This window comes from Corapipo altera, unplaced genomic scaffold (assembly GCF_003945725.1).
Source record: "Corapipo altera isolate COAL_440 unplaced genomic scaffold, ASM394572v1 255, whole genome shotgun sequence".
NCBI classification, from domain to species: domain Eukaryota; kingdom Metazoa; phylum Chordata; class Aves; order Passeriformes; family Pipridae; genus Corapipo; species Corapipo altera.
This window is the reverse complement of record NW_020884929.1, coordinates 1,817,857-1,837,623: the sequence shown is the minus strand read 5'-3', so window position 1 is coordinate 1,837,623 and position 19,767 is coordinate 1,817,857. Positions and strand designations below refer to the sequence as shown.

Sequence of the window (19,767 nt, the reverse complement as noted above, 5' to 3'; positions counted from 1 at the left end):
AGCTACTGTAAGCACAGTCATTGTAAGTACAGTTACAAAAGCAGTTTCTCTAGAGATTTTCACCCCTTATATTAACTGTGGTACCTGCTAGCAGATCCATATAAATAGAAGAATTTTCTCAGAATGTAGAGGCCTTAAATTGAAGCATCTTTGTATCGTTCAAGATTCACCGACATAACAGTTCAGTAAGAGGGAAATTACACACCAGTGGTAGAACTGTATCATTCCTAACATCAGTGTACTTTGAAGGCACATTTCTGTTATAGGATTTCCAGGCAAATGCTGCTGAGACTTCTGGGACAATATTTCACATGTTCATCAGAAAATTAACTGTGCATGATGCCAGAACAGGGGTTAATTTTTGGCTCTGTGGCCACTGCTACAACTGTGTTAGGCACCATCCTCACATGGAGTTCCTGTACCACACAGTTCACTCTCTAAGGGATACATAAGAACTGGGTGAGGATCAGAGGGAGGGGAATGAATACTTAAAATACACATTCAAAGAATTCCTGTGAGGATCATCATCCTTATATATCATGGATCAATTAAAATACTCTGGGCCTATTCCAGTGATCCAGCATAAAAGGGTGGTGAACTTATGCAATATTTCCTACTTATTTAAAAATATGTATTTCTAACTGGAAAATGTTATTTGCACTTCCTGAAGCCTAGTATATACCTCAGTGTAGCTCCTTTCCCTAAACTCTTAATTGCCCTGGCCCAGTTAGGCTGTTTTACTGGTGTTACTCTTTAACTCCTCCTTTCAGTACTCTGGACCATACTGACTACTATTAATTTGAGAAAAAACCTTCTCTGTACAGCAAGACAGGATGCTCTTAAGACTTTCTATTGACTAGAAGGTAGAAAAACACTTTTTCAAACGAGAGGAGCAGTAAATTCCCTCAGTAAAGTATTAATATTAGATATCATGGAGATTTTTGAAATCAAAAGCAGTCCTGGGTATTCTGAAACTTTGGAACTCCCTAAAAAGAAAGGCTGGAAGAAGCAACAAAAGACATAAATCTGTCAGTGCACTGAAGAAGCTCCAATATCACTTGCTTTTCTAGCCATGCAGCACACTGTTTGTGGCAGTCTGGGTCTGCCTCAAATAGCACAAAATGTGTAACATCCATTTCACCACATGTGGAGCTACATAAAGGTCAGACGTACTTTAATTTAGGGAGCTCCTTGTGAGTGCTGCTGGATCCCATCAGATTATGCTGTTTGGATGATCAATTGTACTGCTCTCAAGCACAGATAAATTACAGAAATCTGTAAACATTTCCATGTAAGATATGGACTGGGGGCTGGGCCAGCTAAATGTTAGCCTTTATTGGTAGCTGAGTGATTGTGTGTATGTGTGAGAGGGAAAGATTTCCACCTTAAAAGGCCCTTGCTACGTATGGATATACTTCTACTCTATATAGACATAACTGTTATCCTCTGTCGAAAGGCAGAATACTGGGTCTGACCTCTTTTTTGTCATTTAAGATTCTGTTTTGTCAAATTATTACTTTTGTTTCAGGCCTTTCCAGCTCGCTGCAGGAACAACAGCCCTGGTGTAATTCCAGGAAGGAAGCAGAACCCATGGAGTCAGCACGGCAGGGTTTGTCTCAGCCTCATGTTTTACTCCCTACATGGTGCATTTCATGTCGGTATGCACTGAGCACACTCCCTCCTTCCCCCTGGAAATGTTCTTTCTAGACTCAGCAGTAGCCCAGGAGTTGCTCACACTGATGTGAAAAGGGCAGGCTGGTGTTTCAGTCCCCGCTCCCCGTGTTTTTCCGGATACATCTGTTCAGCATTTGTCGGGAAGGTCAGGAGATGCTCCCCCACATGGCATCTGGAGAGTGCCCGCCCTGCAGGGTGTCGCTTTCCTCTGATCCTACAAACAGGGCATTTTCTGGGCTCTGCTGCTCACTAACTGACTGTGCTTTACAGGGAATTGGGAAAACTTTTCGTAGACATCAAAGGCCAAGTAGCATTTTTTTAAGCTACTTTGGAAGCCTAATTTGCCTCCCCGTAAGATTAATAAGAGCAAAATTGGGCCAACAATTAACGCCTGTGAAAACCTCATCCTTCATGCAAAAGGTTCAAGAACAACCAGAATATTCCCAATGAAAAATATTCTTCCCTGCCAACAAAACATACTTAGATGTAAAGATCACCATTGGAATACCACTGTAATTATTCTTTCCTCCTGATTTCAAGAGTTTTCTTGAGGTGGCTGCTAACACGTGGCCACTCAGGAAAGGAAGGATTTGCTTCTCATTGCTCTCAGAGGATGCTAAGACACTTCCTGAAAAGTCCTTCTAGTGGTAGTGCTGAGAGGGATAGTACCACAAACAAGGTGGGAGGGGAAGAGAACTGTTTCAGTCTGTTCTCCCATACTTGGGAAGATACTGACAGCACAGGCTGGGATTTGGGAGAGATGAGCTGGGGAGAAGAAATTCAAAGATTCTCACAGTGAATTCCTTTAGAACATTTTGTCCCTTTCAGAGAGTTGAGCAACTGCAATCTCCTTAATATTTCTACCAGACATGGTTTCATTCCATGAAACACTGAGTTAGGTGATCTAAGCAGTGTTTTGGTTCTGATTTTCAGGACGTGCCTTGCTGTTCACCATACATTCAAGCAGGGGCAGGGGAGAGTCCCTCTCAGCCAGAGTGTCCTGCGGCCTTCAGACAACTGAAATATCAGTTATAGAACAGCAACAGGCAGGAGTCAAAGCATGTGGAGCTATTTCTGTGGCTGCAAAGACAAGTGGTCAGCCACAAATTCCATTTTTACAAGTGCAATTCCAGTAGTCACGTTATGAATTAAAAACATAAGAATGCAGGTATCATATGAGGAGCACTCAAATGGTACCCTTAAGTCCTCACAAGGAGCGTGTGTGGAAGTTTCAAGTCTTTTCTTCCTCTTCTTACCCCCAGTGAAGGCAATTCAGGGTTCATCTTGTCTGAATTCACAATGTCTGGGGAGAGTGTGCTTGCAGGAGGTGGGCAGACATTGGAGTAGACTGATGTGCAGTGAGCAGATTTGCAAATTTACATAAAGATTCTCCAAGAAGCTCAAAGCATTTGCAAAGTAAATTGAAATTCACTCTCACTGTTTTATAAATGCAGAAGCTGAGACTCAGAGAGCTGTAAGTGATTTGCCCCACCTCATCTAGGGAGGTGATAACAGCTACAGAAATAGAATTCCTGACTTCCAGACCCTTCTGACTCCTAACGCATTCTGCCACCCAAGAAGACCATTTGCCATGTCATCATCAAGGCATATCTGTGTAACACACTTTCCCCATCTATACAGCCTTTGCTTTTTGTAAACCTCACTTCCCTATCTGTGGGGAATAACAACACTTCACTGCTTCAAAGGGGGAGAGAGAATATTTGAACTCAAGGCTCTGCAGTTTGCAAATATTAAGAATACTTATATTTGGAGACTGCAATCTTAATTCTGTGCCCAAACACTGCTGTTGAAATCATATACATTAATTCCTCCAGCTCAAATACTCTGTCTTCCCACCTTTTCCATACAGACAAGCAGGGTCACAGACATTAGCAACAGGACTGTCAGAAGCTCCCAGTATAAGTCTGTAAAATGAGTGTGTTCAAAGGCAGCATTTTCCAGGTGACTCCCTGAGTTGCACCGAAGCATTCTGAGCATTCCTGTACCTCTTGATAAGCATCTGCAGGACGTCAGTCAGGCTTTCCATGAGAACAATGACTTCAGCATAGGTCAGGTCTCCACAGGGCTTGCCATTGATGGACACCACCTCATCCCCCTCACACAGCCCAGCCTTGGCTGCTTTGCTTTTGCTGCGAACCTACAACGAGTCAAAAACAAATTCCAAATTGCACGGTTAATGTTCATTTGAAAACAGCAGCAACCAGGTCCTCAGCTTACTTTTATCTGTACCAAAGAAAAAGAATCAGTACTATTGATCATAAACAAATTCCTAGTAACTTGTCACAGTTGAGTTTAATACTGTTCTGGCCAGTATTAACAAATGCAAACCTTCTGCTTTACTGAACTTGTGAGCTTGATGTCAGACAGGCTGGATTTATTATTTTAAAACTGGGAGACATAGACATTTGGGACAATAATCAATTGATCACTGTTTAGAAGAAATGTCAAAAACCTCATTAGTTTCTCTGAAAATAAAAGACTACTAGAGCTGAAATCTACACCAAAATTTGAGAAGAGTGTATAAATTCAGGCCTCTTTGGGCAGACTGTCAAGATCTACATTCTGTTAGGGCTGTAGGTACAGAGACTCCTGGTATACTGGGCATTTTTTTCCTTGGATGCCCAAGTGTAGATTTAGTTGCCAAACTATAAACATCTGTATCCCTGGAGATCCTAAATCCATGTTTAGTCATCTCAATGAGTGCCCTAATTTATTATAGTTATGTCATGCCTGTTATGGTTTAACCTTCCCTGCTAAGTTCTCATTCAAGAATCTTATGCAGCTTGGTTTTTGCTGTTTCACTCCTTTTTCCACTGGCAGCATGTTACAACTTACCATAGTCTTGGTATAACAAAACCTAGACAGCTTTAACACCCCTCAAGGTATGCCGTACAGTTGACCGCTATTTTTAAAGTACATATTTGGCAAAGAGTGTGTTATATTAACCAGGATGCTTGCAGGAGTCTATTTTAGAGTGACACACACAAAAAAGGGCTGTCCTTGGGTTCTTTGATCTCAGTCTTCTACCTGTTGGTATGAGTACTTTGGCCTTATATGATATTCAGCTGCTGATTACGTGTGTTATCCTTATTAATTCTCACATCATTTTCTTGAACATTTTTAAAGAAGTAACATAGTTCTATACTCTTCATACTACACTCACAGCAGCAGAGACAGTCCCCACTGACTCTAGGGAAGCTACTTCTGATATACACCAAATTTGAGGGTGCAGCTGCCCCACAGACTCCTGGAACTATCCCAAATGCATTATTAAGCCACCGGGCTGGTACCTAAGACCCATTTCTGGAAGCAACATTGAAAAGATTCTCGGAGTCAGGATGATATGTGGCATGAAGAGTGAGAGTGCACGTTTTTCTGTGGCAGGACCACCACATATATCTTTGTTGCTTCAATTTACACATACCCATATGTCATATTATGGCTCTTGGAGCAGGGAAGGACCAGAAGCCTGGTGCATACAGAAGCCAGTCCCTACCTTGCAGAGTTAACATTTACAAATATGGAGTGGTATGCTGCTCTGTTTAGCTCCCCTTAGACAAGAGCATAAACTTCCTTGTGCTTTGGGGAGAAATGACAGTTTGGACAGTGTTTAGAATGTTTTGCTTCATATATGAGCTAGAATTTGGGTTGAAGTGCAGGGTTTTTTTGAGTAGGAGGGTATGCTGGGTTTTTTTTTAAATAGGAGGGTATGCTATGAAAATTTTACAAGACATCCTAGGCCTGAATGTAAATATTTAATGTAGATGCCATGAGGAATTTTGAGTGACTTGTAAACAGCCATTATGGCAACATGTGAAATAGCATAATGTGATACCTGGACTGTGAGAAGAAAACTTGTTTCTGTTTCTTTATTAAGTGTTTGAGAATTTGGGGTCAGTTCTGTCATAGATTACCATTACAGCTGTTTCAGGAGAGAAACTGCTACCTATTCCATAACTGCAGTGATGTATGTCAAAAACCAAAAGTACAAACAACAATGTTAGTAGCTCTACATGAATTTCTGGGCAGCTCAGTTACATGATTTTTTAAGCAGACTCCTTGGTAGCATTCAAAAAAAAATAGACAAGGGCATTGAATTTCCTTTTAAAGTTGTTGAAAGGACCTCTCAGTCCATTTTGTATTATCCTTTTTTTTTTTTTTGGTGTTTCTGTTGGGGGATTAAAAGGGAGGAGATAGCAGTGCCCAAAAAATGGGCAGGGGCAGATTGTGTGATAAATTATAGCAGGGTGCTGCTAGGGTAGAATATCCCATCATCATTTGTGTTATTTTAGCCTCAGCATACTGCCAGTTTACTCAACAATTAATAGACTGCCTTGCCAGGCAAGTTGTCATTGTTTCTGGCTTTGTTTGTTTGTCTTTACTGGAAACCCACACAAATGAGCAAATAATTTACACATGTAAACCAAAACTTTTCAGATTTCTGGCAAAAATTAAAAAACAAAATAAAAATCCCAAGAACAACTCCAGGATCTTCCTGGTAAAATATGCATTCAGTGGACAGTTTTCTCTCAGAGGAAGAAAGGCAGAAAGCCTTTGAGGACCCCACTGGGAAACAAAAGCTGCCTTTGTTAGCAGAAAGACAACTTGGTCATAAAGGGGACAGTAAGAAACTTTTATCCAGTTCTTAGGAGCTTAAAACAAGGCACATTTGGTTGTAAAGCAGAAAAGATTTTTCCAAAATGAGTGATTGCTCTTGCCTTATAGTGCAGCCCTGGCTTTCTCAGGCACTCGTTTCTCCTGTCTGCTTTGAGTTGGAGTTTTCTTTACAAAGAAAAAGTGGTTTTACACTGTAAAATTTGTGAATTGGATCTCACTACTAGAAAAATATGTTTATAAAGATTTTCTTAGTTTTTCAATGCCTGCAATTCCAGTATAACACAGCAAAACTGAGCCTGTACTGTTAGCGCTGAACCTGTCAAGGTACAGCTGCTCCTGGGGCACATCGAAGAGCTTCACCCCGCTGTCCCCTGGTGCTGCCTGTGTTGCTTTCCTGCTCCCCCTCTGTCAGGACTCGTCATTATCTGATTTACCTGAAGTATGTAATTTCTTTTTATTCCCAGATAACCGCTGCATCTGGAATTTCCCACTGTCAGAAGTGCCCTTTCCTGATTAAAATGTCAAGTGCTGAGCAATTCCTCAAATCCACAGAAATGTTAATCTTAGGAGAAAGTTCCTTTTGTGAGGAACTCAGCCAGGATGTTTGCTGTCATCAGAGCACTACAGAGAATCCAGGACCTCCTGGCACCAGTTCACAAGCAGCAGGGACTGGGGGCTGTGCAGAGGCTCTTCAGGAGGGTCTGTAAAGACTTGGGCTGAAACTGTGAGTGAGCAAGGAGTGGGTGCTGTGATGCCATGGTGAGAGATCACGTCCCAGAGGCACAGGTATGTGGGGGGGAAAGTGTGGGATAGTCACTACTGTGGATTGGTGGTAGCTGTGGAATGCTGCTGGGGCTGGAGCAGCCATGGGTGCCTGCAGCACATGGCAATTCCAATCAGTGTCTTAACCAGTGAAAGGAATATTAGATCTCCTTCGATTTAATCTGAAAGTGGTTTACTTTGTACAAACCCCAAACTTCCATCCTAAGAAATGGCATATGGTCAATCAGGATAGCAGGGAAATTTGCTTCAAAATATGTAGTCCTGATGAAGCTGAAAAGCTGGAGTAGATGCACCTGTCACTTGTTGTGGCTGCAAGTGGATGCACAGACAGCAACTGGGGCTCAGTTTACCGGCTAATGATCTTGGGTGTGTGTCTGAGCCCTATAATAAGCAGAGCAGAGAACTGAGATATGTTGAACCTGGTAACAAGGTCAATGAGTTGAAGTTTAAAGCCAGGGAGATGGACTTGAGGACACTCTGCAGTCCTGGTTCTCTAATTGCTCAATGAAGAATTATTAGAATATTTCATCATCTTGTTTTTACCAGTGACTTTTAGGAAGGATGATGTATATCTTAATTTTATTCTGGAGTTTATTCTGGACCTAGGGGTATATACCTGTGTCTGGGATGTGTGTCTAAGTGCTGTGCTTCACATGTAGCCTGACTGAGCAACCAATCTCAGAAAATGAGCAATCTGAGCATAAATGCAATCATTTTAAGACCTTTATCTATTTAAGTAAGACTGCTGTGGCCTTAAAATATATATATATTTGCACAGCTTGATTCTCAATTCAGAGCAAGCTTTCCAAACCATGGGTTATTCTCAAAACTATTTAGCGATCCTTTTTCAGTTTGCTGGTAGCTTTTAAACAACAGAACAGAAAATATTGCCACTGGATGTAGTGGAAGTACACTTCCCTGCCATTTCAGGCCACTTGCTCATACAGACAGTTTCTGGAAGAGCCTATTCGGTTGAATATCCTATCTGATTCCTGAAGCCTCATCTGCACTGCTGTTGGCCCTCAGGGCTTGAAGCTGGTTTCAGTGAACCTTATTTATGTGGGTGTCCTCAGTGTTAGTTTTGGGTGGCCTTGTGCTTTGTTGTGATGAAACATGTTGCCCAAAATAGCACGGCTTACCAGGCAAAAGGGACTTGTGTAGTAGATCAGTTGTCCATCTTCATTGTTGTTTACTACTTCAGTTGGGTCAACTGCAAGCTTTACTAGCAGTGACTTTGTGTTTTCTTTTAAACTGTTGACTAAACTTCAATAACAAAGTGCTTACAAGGGTATGTCCCCTGACAGCTGTTACTCCCCTGTTGAATAATGCTTTCCAATTTGATGTCACCTTCTCAGACCCAACAACTAGCCAGCTCTTAAAGCAGTCATTTTTACTACAGTAGCAAACTGCTCAGTTAAGAAATTGATATTACATTTATATTAAGAAATATATATTTAATAGCCCTTTTTAAATAAAATCATTATTAACCTTAATCAGAGCCCTTTTCTGTATAGTCACTCCAGTCTCATCATTAACTAATAGAGTAGCACTGTATAAATATGTACTGTGTTGAGGTCTTTTAAATTTTTTCCCACAATAGTGGTGACCTGTTTTGAGTCTAGGGAAAAAACTAATCAGTCTAAACCTTCCAATTTTATGGAAATTTTGTATTATTTTTGTACTCTCTAAACATTTACTATCTACCTGCCACTTTACATGACTTTGTGCACGTAACATTAAGATTTTAGTATCTCTCTTCAGGGATTGTGTGACAGGCAACTGAGTCAGCCCTAATGTTTTTTTAATATGAGGAGGTTTCTAAAGGCTTTTTTTCCCTTTTCTTTCCACAGGTGGTCCTTATACTTGTTTGAGGTGGAAATATGCAATTCAGTGGTAAGCACAGTTAAAATTTCTCACTTGGTGCCAGCACAGTGTTCCACAAGTGCCAGTTTGGCCTATTTGTTTTGAGAACTGTTTCTGGGTGGAAAAGTATATTGTCAATGAAATTACTGTTATAACGGGGAAGGGTGTGTTAAGTTTTCCAGAAATATTGATTCTTTTACTGTTGGAAAAAATACAGGTGTGAGCACAGAACAGGGTGTCTGGTTTCTTATTTATAACTCTTCTGTTGTATTGTCAGAGATATAAAATGGGAAAGAGGCAGAGATAACAGGTATCATTATGCAGGAAAGTGGGAGTGGGGAGACACTGCCTCTTCCTTTCTTGTTCACACCAGTATGAAAGCAACAAGTGCTTGATGCACTCTTTTCACAAGTAATATTTTCCCTGAAAGAAACAACTTACAATTCTAACATTTGACACCCTGGATACAGTTCTGATGTTTCTAAATCTGTTTTTTAGAATGCAGTCAGGTATCTTAACTTTAACAGTAAAGTATAATTAAGGTAAAAATCTAAGTTAAATGGATTTTGAAAACCTCAAAACCTAAAAGCTTAAAAAAAAAAAAGGCACTTCATCTCTTCTGTTATAAACCCTACAGCAAAGTAAGTGGCTGGTAAGTGTATTTAAATATATTAAAAGTTATCTGTCACTCTGATAAAATGAACAATGTACAGTAATGTGCAGTGCTTTGTTATGAGCAAGAAGCAGAAGCACTAAGCAGCACAATTGTTAGTGTATAGTAGTTTTACTTTTATGAAATTATGGAATTAAAAATGAAGTTACAAATGAACTGAATTTAGCCATAGTTGATAAATGGGGCTCTTGGGCCTTGTTTTGCAAGGTTTATGCATGGTGCAGAAGACCTTTAGACAAAAAAGTAACCTTCAGTTAGTTAAACCTTTTGGGTTTTAGCTAAAAAGGTCTGTACAGTAATTTAAGCTGAGCTCATAATGTGATGGGGTTCTTTAGGGATCTCTGTAGGTCCGTTAAGTAGCTCAGAGACTTCAGCCTGATAAACACTGCTCTTGCTAAATCTAAAGTGGTGATTGATAAAGTGACAAACTCACATCCCTTTGTTTTGTGCGTGGGATTTGTAGGGGGTTTTTTAACTCAGGTTTGCAAGAGAACATCCACATTTATTCCCATCTTAACACTGTCTTCCTCATCCCCAAGCTTTGCCATCACAAATTACAGTGAGGGCTGGATAAATACCGAGTCTTAAGAAAAAAAGTGATCTCTTTTTCCTTCGTATGGACTTCAAATAGATATTATAAAATCATCCAGAAATTCAGATGTGAATTCTCTGTTCTCTGGCCATGTAGCCATCTCTTAAAAAATACAGTCAGTGGCACAAGCCTTTTTGTGGACTCATGTGGATCCAATCTTTGCCTGCCATCTCTAAACCTGCCACTATTTAAAACTGTATTTCTAGTTTTAAATGTCTGTGGTTTGTCAACTCTATCTGCAAACAAACAGTGAGTTTTCAGCTTTAAATCAACACCTCTGGAAACAAAGATAAGGCCTCTTATCAGCCTACAGATCCCATTTTGTACAAGGAATCAAGGCCTTTGCTGGAATAACTGTATTTAAGATGTTTTGACCTGCATCATGGTTTGGAAGCTAAGTAATGACACCAACCTGTAGGCTGTCTGCTTAAAATAATGAGGGAATCTGAAGCTAAAAGGCAAAACACCCTCTCAAAACCATAATAAAACTTATCCAGTTGTTTTACTGGTTGATAAATGTAGGCTTCTTGAAGGTTTACAACAGTTTATTTTGCATTAAATCTATCTATACAGCAGATATCCTTCTATTACATGGTTAACATGCATCTCCTGTTCCAACTCCAGAATAACAATGCTGTCTTCAGCAAGAAAGCAAAAGTCTTCACAGGGGGTTGGTGACACATGGATATTGGAGACCAGGACAAGCTTCAGACAGACAGCTGGGAAAATCAAAGGTCAGAAAGTATTTAGTTTTCCTGGTCCATATGTCAGGGTAACAAAACAAGGGAAGCTGCAATTGCTTCTCAGGCTATGTGGCCATATATGTGGAAAACTGAAAGACCTTTGTGTTCTTAATTTTCTCTTTTTTTCATATGTATATAAAGAGAAAGTATATGAAAAGAAAGTAGTTGTCAGTAAACAGAAAGAGATGAGCAGACAGTTATCAGATCTCCTGAAAGGGAATTTGAGCCACTTGCAGATTTTACTGAGTAATAGTAGCATAGTTTAGGAATTCCTTGAGAGGTTTCCAAAACCATATGACTAGTAACCACAGTAGTAATGGATCAAGGATTGGACTTGATGGTCTCAGAGGTCCCTTCCAACCTGGCTGATTCTATGATTCTATGAAATGTTCTTGCTTAGAACTCCTGTCTGGGCTTTGCATCCACATATATTCATTGGAAATACCAGTCTAAGCTGATGGCATTTTTGGCAGGACAGGGCTCAAGTTTAAGGAATGAATTTTAAGCATGATGGGTGAAATACTACTGAGATAACAGTGTCACTGACTGGAGTTGGAGTGGGATGAATTACCTGTCTGTATGTATTCTGTATACAGGTTCCACGATGGCAGTGTGCATTTTGCCCTTACAAAGGGCCTCTTTAGTGCTGGTATACCAAATTCTAGTCTCTTTTCATTAGCATGCCTACACTTGAGCACCAGGCTGCTGCATGATGTGGTTCAAGCTATTTGCATCTGTGCCTCCTGGAGGTGGCTTTCCGTCACGCTGATTCCGGTTGCCATCCTGTCTATACTGAATTTCTCCAACAGATAAGCTACTTTCCTTCAGAATCAGTCAGCATAAAAGCCATAATTTAAAACCTTCAGACAGGGCAAATTCACCAGGAGTGTGAGATCCAAGCCCTCCCAGCTCCTCCGAATGGATGGGAATGCAACAAGGAGCCTTGCCCCAGAGCATGTCAGATGCTAAAGCTCAAGTGTTGTGACTTTGGCTACTATAAATAGAGATAGTATAAATACAGATGGTACGAGTATTGCAAAATACAGTTTTCTGTGGTTTACCTTAAAGTCTCTGTGTCCCCTTCTTCAGGGAGTTTGTGTAGGATTTACACAGTAAGACTAGTGAGACCATATAAATGTCTGTTAATTAACTGGGTTAAACAAAGATGCTTCTAAGCTATCTCCCAAATGCTTTTCCCTGAGAGGAAGCTTTGAATAATTAAGTATCTTTGGCTTCAAGGTAAGCACACAAGATTTCCTGTCACCAAATTCTTCCCAAGTAGCAGGATAATGATATTGGGAATTGGGTAGTTCAGCACACTCTTTTCTCCCTCTGGTCTTGAGGGAAAGCTCCTAGAGACATCCACTGTTGTAGAGATGGCTTTCATGTCTGTCTGTAAAACTAATATTTCTAAATGGGTTATGAGAAAGTATAACAGAAATCAAAGGAGAAAAGAGCAAATATGTTCAAAAAGTCTTTGCAGAAGGGGAGATAGAATATTACTGCCTGAGTAGATGGGAGTGCTGCCATTACCACAAAGACCATCATTAGAGAAGTTGAACAGTGGTATAATATTATAGTAGTTCATGACCAAATACGAGATACAGTATGCTAAGCCATATAAAGCAAAGGTACTTTTTAACTTTAAAATCCACTGGTCCAATTGCAAAGGTTCTGGCTTTGCTTACCAACTCAAAACTAAAGCAGGACTTCAATCATGGTTTGCTCATGTAAAAGCTCATGGGACATTCTTGCAGAGTGGAGATGGTACCATCTGGTTATTGGTTTGCTTGTTGTTCAACTCTGTCTCCGGTTAGTCCTTCCATTACACTGTACATGTGAAATCACACTTCTTTATTCTGCTTCAGCTCGGAGGCTGTTGTCTCCTTCTTCCCACAATGTGAGGAGTATTTATATAAAGGTTCAGTTCTCTTCACAGTCTATTTGACAAATACAGTTTGTCTTGTACATGCTGGTGTGGGAGGGCTGGAGAACCTGTTTGACCATTTATATATTGACGGAGCGCTTGTGCCGTTTGGAACCAGAGAGCAGCGTGGTCTTGTTGAAAAGAAAAGCCTGCTCAAATTCCCCAAAGCCTTGCCTAATGTACTGGTGTATCATCTTTCTAGTGGTTGCCTTTTTCTGGCAGCAATCCAAAGTCAGCAGCTGAAGAAGGGATGAGATAATGACCTCTGAAATATTGATCTGGTATGCTGGCGGAGCAGCAGATTTCCCAATAGTGAGCTCGGGTGTGCAGCACTTAAGAGTCTGTTGTTCATTTTGTACTGCACAGCCAGTGCATAGCCTGGGTCTGGATTGTCCTTTTTTTGGGGTGTAATGCCACGTACTTGTTGATGTGTCAGAACTAAAATGGTGTGCTGATTGACTTTTTTACCAGTGAATTAGGGAACGTGTGGCAAGGAGAGGAATGATGCCATTGCCTTTCAGTAGGGTGGCTGTGCATTGTCTGCTCCATTGCCATTCCCCTTTCCTTCTTGCCCTCTTGCCCTGGCTCTGTGCTTCCTGGCTTATTTTCAAATTCTAACCAACTTTGATCTCTCCATGAACACTGTAGCTACACTTCATTTTTTCTTTCCCACTGCCCCCCTGTGCAGAGAGATAATTGAATTGTCAACACTTCTTTGAGATTAAGAAAGTGATGCATCTCCACTGAGTGCTTCAGTAGCATCAAAAGTCTTTAACTACAGTATAGCTTATGGCCTGGAGAATAGAATTTCTGTGATGATAAGGTTAAGGGAGACTAAATAGAGAATTAAAATGTCTGTATTATCTGCTACTGAACAGTTGAAGGCAACATGTGAAGTGCTACAATAGACAGTTCTTGTGACAAGAATATCCACTGCCTAATCTTGGGCTGAGCTCTTGTCACTGATACAGCAGTGGAACTGCTCTATGCTTGCACTTTTAGTATGGTCCTAAGACCATGCACTAGGTGTTTCCAGTAGAAAAAGTGGCACATTTCTCATACCAAAATTGCAATCAAAGGACAGGTAAATGAAAGGTAAAAAGCAAGAACTGCCATCTGAAATACATATCTTATGGTGGTGCTAAGAGAATGATGGGGTATGTGCACACTGTCACAACGAGAGCAACATTTCTAGCCTGGACTTGTGGCTGCTGGTAGAAAGCAGCAGATGGATGTGAGAAGAGGGAAAAGTAGAAAAAAAGAGTTTGTTGGAGGTCTTTGTACTTTCCTCAGTTTAGTCCAAAGTATGTTTGTGTAATTTGAAACTTTGGCTTGTGACCTGCCTTTCAGATTAAGCAACATTTGGGGAGGGACATAAGGGGTGTGAGGGTTTTTTGGGGTGGTGGGAGTGGGGGGGATGACTGACTTCTTAATTACTGACATACAGGCTACAAATCCATCCTACTAGCAGGCAAAGGAGCCACTCAGCTGCTAGTGTAGCTACTTTGTCAAATCCACTCATTCCTACCTTCATATCCTGTATCAATTACTCTGTCCTGTGTGACTCCCCTGTCTCATTTTCACTCCATTGGTCATCTGCCCAAATTCTCCTGAAGTAGGGGCCACGAGGAGCAGGCAGAGAGGGAAAGGCAGGAGGGTTCTCATTACAAATCTGGATTTGAGACAACACATTTAATCCTTAAAGCAAAACTACTCCAGTGACAGTTGAAATGTTCAGCCTCCTCAGTCCATTCCCCGAAATGGTATTGTTTATGACAATCCCTTAACATTATGTCATGAGCTTGCAAATACACAGGCATGGCATATGATCTCCCACCCACAAGGAATAGCAAAGGCAGCAAGAAGGAGCAAATGCCGTCTTGCAGGCTTCTGTTTCAGCGAGGGCTGGAGCTATCACTGGCAATGATGTCAAGGTTATCCTGAAATGTGTGCCCAGTGATGTATTTCTTGCTACTTGCCTCACTGCTGAGGCAGCAGTTCAGTCAACACCAGCAGGATCATGAAGAGGTAACTGGAAGCTTTGCCTCACTCCCGGTGGAGAAAGCAGTGGCACTATGTTTATTGTGAGAGTTCCTGTGTGTGCAATGCTCAGCACAACGGGGCCAGGTCTCAGATTACAGGGTAGGGGGGCTTTGGGGACTGCACTAGCACAAACGGGACAGATTGTTCAAAGAAACCAAGTAACGTGAGCATTTGGTAAATGCAACATCTAGATAATATGCATTAAACAGTTATTGTGTTATGCACAAGGAAAGTGCCCAATGTCTAATAATCTTCAAAGGAAAGCACAGAATTCCAAGTCACTGGAGAAGCATGAATCAAAGAGTGGTCCAAATCCAGCTACAGGCTCAATACAGGGACTGAGTTCCAGCTCTGATTGCTTGCAGTCATCTTCAGCTGGACTGTTCAATTAAATAAAAATACTGTTTATCAGACTAAAGAAAATGGTCCTCTGTGAGAGCTGGTAGCTGTACTTACCAGGATTTCACCTGGCAAATTCTCTTAGCATCCCTCATGCTTAGGGTGTGATGTTTTGAAACAACCTTTTAAAACTGAGGGCGATCTCAGGCCAGCCCATCTTGGTGTTCAGAAGGGAAAGCTCTGCCAAACCGGGTGAACATTTTGTGAGAGCCAACACGTAGGTTCATGTAGAGGCCTTCCAGTGTCGCCTGGCTGCTGTCCTGGACAGCTCCTGTTTTGTGACTCATCAGGGAATTTGGATGTTCATCAGCCCCACCTCTCCCTGGTGGCTCAAGCAAAGCTCCAGGAAAGGAGCAATGATGGCTCAGAGGGTGGGTGTACACCAAGGATATCCAAGCCTGCCGAGGGAGATCCGTGGTCTACTTCTCCTCCCAGAAGAGGAAACAAGGTTTCTGTGCTTGTCCTGGAGGCCCTAATGTTGGGGGAAATGGTGACTTGAGACTCTTGAGAGATGTTTCCAAAATCTCCAGGGAATTAAGAGACAAAAGCATTCCCTCTGTGGGCTTTGCCACTCACCTAATAACAACACTGAGCAGGTTTTTTAACCTGTGCTTTTAATCAAACAATTAAAGCCTGTAATCATCAGCCTCCATTTTTTTCCAGATTATATCCAGAATTTACCTAATTTTAGTTTTATCAGGCTTTAAAATGGTCATAGTTGAATTGATGCAAACCATCACATAAAACTCTTCCTTCTTTTTCAGTGGATTAATCTGAAATGTCTTTCCCCAAAGATAATTATAAAATATATAGGAATAAGTGTCTCTGTAGCAAAGATCACTCTATCACCCCCTCACTCCTTTCTTGTGTAGGCAACCCATTGACATGGAGATTAGTATTCATGAGCTCCTTTCAGCTCTTAAATAAAATACTCTGTAAGGTTGTGTATCAGAATTCCAGTGTGGGGCCAACCAGAGTAAAAATTAAGTATCTTACAAGTGGAGCATAAGACTTGACCTGGAACTGAAGGCAGAGTGAATCTCTCTCAAGGCAGGCTAAAATCATATTCTCATCTCCTCGTTTGGATTTTACTATCACTACTCACTTGTATGTCTTAATTTGAAAATATCAGCACTTTCAAATTCATGTTAAATATGCTGCCAGGGGAATATTACAGTGCTGGAAGAAGAACTTTTTTGGCATGAAAAATAGATAGCAGTAGTCAGAACATTGAGGAAACGCTGTTTTACTCTGACAGTAACTGTGGAAGTTAAGCCAGATTTCTGGATCTCATGTCAATAGTCCAATTGTTACCTTTGTACAGTCATGTCTGAGCAAGTCTGACACAAAGGTGCTGAGCTCTGTTTAATGCTCCTAGACTTAGTGCTCTGAAGAATTACAGTTCCTATCCTTACAGTCTCCAATTCAGGCACACTGGCAGAATTGGCTTGTTCTGTTACTGGCTTTAGTAAGAGCAAGTTGTCAACATCTTCAAAAGCTGGACCAAGAGGATTTCTGTTCCACCTGCCCTTTCCTTTCTGTGTATTCCCAAGAGGAATGTCTGCCTGAGAACTGAAAAAACTGCTACCCTGATGTGTGAGATATGTGTTTGCTCGGTTTCATCTGTCCTGTCCTCAGTGCAAGTGCTGGGCTTAACTCAGGCTGCCTTTCCCAGTCAGGCAGTCTGGGAAAGGCTGGCACTTGTGTCTGAGGGCAGGGGGGAAAAGAAAGGGTGTTATTTTTGCAGAGCTGTAAATCCAGCACCTTTTGCCAGTGCTGCATTCTTTTTTTATTACTTATTTCTAAGAAGCTATTGCTGCAACAGCACTGGCTGCAAACAAAATCTCATTTACTCAAAGTTCATGACAGGACAGGCCGTGCATTTTGCACATTTGTGGGACACTTGTAAAGGAAATACAGAGAACGCTTTCCAAAAGCTTCAGCTTGAAATGCAACAGCTTCCATGCTGCCTGGAGCTTCAATGTCAAAGAGATTTCTATTTTTAGAGAGAGATTCTACTCAAAGAGCTATATAAGGCTGTGCTGGGGAGACCATTACTTTTTTGCAGTAGGTGAGAATATTTGTTACTCAGTGAGGAAGAAAAATTCTGTGTAAAAGTGGAAAACACAAAGATACTGTGACTTGGATGTCTTTTGTGGGTGAGAGGGAACTGGGATAAAAACTGACGATCCAGTATTTGGCTTTCAATGTTCTAATTTCTCTTAACTTCTTGAAACAAGTGCTTTAGCCATTAAAAATGTCAGAGAAGGCTCTTGATCACAAGTGATGATGCAAGAGAGAGGAGATAGTTCCAAGCACAGTTGGTGCCAAAAGACAACTTGGTATGCTAAACACGTGACAACATCAGGAAAACCCAACAAATAACCATCATGTCCTTCATGGGGAAACGAGGGGAAACTTGATGTTACGGATTCAGCCTTTACAGCTACAGTTTTATTAGTTAACCTGAGTACAAAGTGCACCTAAACTGAATGGGTGCTGCAGCAAAGCCATCAGAGACAGTAGTCAGGTGGGCTAAGAATAGTAGTCACAGTTTACAGCAGAAAAATGGAATGGTATCTGAAGTGCTGGCTTTGCTGGGAAGCCTTCTAAAGCCTATTTTTTCCTCACATAGAACCATCCAGCAAACACATAACTCCATTGCCCTTAATCTCTGGGTTTTATTTATAGATAGAAAAAATGTCTCAACAGAATTGTTTAAACCTGTGTTCTCAATTAACTTACTCCATGTAATTTCTCCTGCAGTTTTAAGAGGAACTGTTTGGCTTTCAGTGGATAATATATCTGTGAAGCATGGGAGACTTTCTGGACTCGTTGAACTTTCGGAGGCAGCCCAGGTAACACTGGTTTTAGCAGCTGTTGCCAGTGTTGGCACAGCAGTTGAGGCCAATATGATTTTGCTTAAGTAAGGCCTAGATGAGGTAACAGAGCTAAATTAAGGACACTGGGTCCGCTTCTGCTGTACTCTGACACAGCTCCTCCAATAAATTCTGAATTGGAGACAGGACTGGTGTTTGTCCTCATCAGGGCCAACCGATGCTGGTCTTAACTTGCCTTGGGTTCTAGTTCTGCTTTTATATTGTCCAGCTAGCTGTGACATAACCTGTTTGGCTTCAGGTGAGTAAAGTTGGGAACAGCTACACCGTCTGAACGAGGGTTGAAAAAACATAGCAACTGGAAGCGATCACTTCATTCCAGTAACATAAGGAAAGACAGCAGTCTTGCATTGTGCAGAAGGTAAGACAGGGCGCACTAGCTGGTGGCAAAGCAGAAGCATAGGCAGCAGTGGCTGAATAGCTTGAGCTAGGGAAATTCCTTCATCCACCCAGTGCCCTGAGCCAGGAATAGCAGGAAGAATAACACTCTCTACTTTGACATTTGTTATTCAGAAGAAATAAAATTATTGACGCTGAGACGTGCCTTTAGAATGCTTTGGAATACACTGGCATACTGATGCTGGTTTCTTATTAACACTATGAGAAGCCGTTCAAGTATGCTGGGGGAAGTACCACTCCGGACAAACTGCTGCGCACACGGGTACTTTTCGCAGACTTACTGGTGAAATCAGCGTTACGTACTAACTGTGTTTTGAATAGAGGGCAGGGAGGGAGCAGCTGACTGGCGGTGCTGGGACTGGGGGCATTTTCTGTGCCGAGGTTCGGGGAATTATCTGAGGGATGGGGATGAGGGGGGTGCGGCTGTGTCCGCTTCCCGCGCCTTTGCGCAGCTCCGCGCTGCCCCCTGGCGGCCGGCTGTGAGGGCGGACCGGCGACCGCATCAGTGCGGGAATCAATCACCGTGAGGGATTATTTATTGTAAACTTAGGGAATGTGGCCATAAGTCTGCAATATGGTTCTGCTAAAGGCCTTTCGTTACTGTCATGTTCACTCCTGGAGCGGCTCCACACGGACCAGCCCCTCACCCGTCGCAGGAGTCGAAACTGTCCTGTCCCTTTGCCCCCTGAGGGGCCTCCGCACCTCCCGCGGTCTCACGGAGGAAGCCCCCGAGGAGTGTCCCCCTGGCAGTCCCCTCTTCCTTCCCAAACGTGCCCAGTGTGCCGCTGTACCCTGCCGCGAAGGCGCGGTCCTCACTCGATCCCCCTCACAGCTGTCTCCGGGCAGGAATCCCGGGCTGCCTTTCCACAGTTCCTGGACAGTTTCCTTCTGGGATTAAACAAATCCCCACACTGTTTCCCCAACAAGCAACTGGTTGAGGGTTTAGTGCTTAATTCTGGCTTTTGCTGGCTACACGTTCAGGTGGCAATGAACCTTTTCCTTCTCGTTTTTATTGATACACCCGGCAATTTTAGGATATTGAAAAGGCTTCTTAAAATGTGCGTGCACCTGGTCAGTCAGTTGTCTTAATGTATTCTCAGTTGTCTTCCTCAGTGTGATTTCCACTGAAAGTTTCG

General features: G+C 41.9%; 1 protein-coding gene and 1 long non-coding RNA gene across 3 annotated transcripts in view; one reads left to right on the top strand and one right to left on the bottom strand.

Moving 5' to 3' along the window:
* SYNPO2 (synaptopodin 2) overlaps nucleotides 1-19,767 on the bottom strand; it is a 77,217-nt gene that overhangs the window by 22,637 nt on the left and 34,813 nt on the right. For both annotated transcript variants that reach the window (XM_027659030.1, XM_027659031.1), the window contains exon 2: nucleotides 3,681-3,832. In XM_027659030.1, the coding sequence (XP_027514831.1) occupies nucleotides 3,681-3,832 (152 nt within the window). The remainder of the gene's footprint in view (nucleotides 1-3,680; nucleotides 3,833-19,767) is intronic.
* Nucleotides 1-19,767, top strand: part of LOC113954551 — a 91,264-nt gene that overhangs the window by 45,647 nt on the left and 25,850 nt on the right. The window contains exons 6-10 of the long non-coding RNA XR_003530264.1: nucleotides 1,529-1,609; nucleotides 6,777-7,098; nucleotides 8,946-8,988; nucleotides 10,848-10,957; nucleotides 18,102-18,193. This is a non-coding gene — a long non-coding RNA (uncharacterized LOC113954551). The remainder of the gene's footprint in view (nucleotides 1-1,528; nucleotides 1,610-6,776; nucleotides 7,099-8,945; nucleotides 8,989-10,847; nucleotides 10,958-18,101; nucleotides 18,194-19,767) is intronic.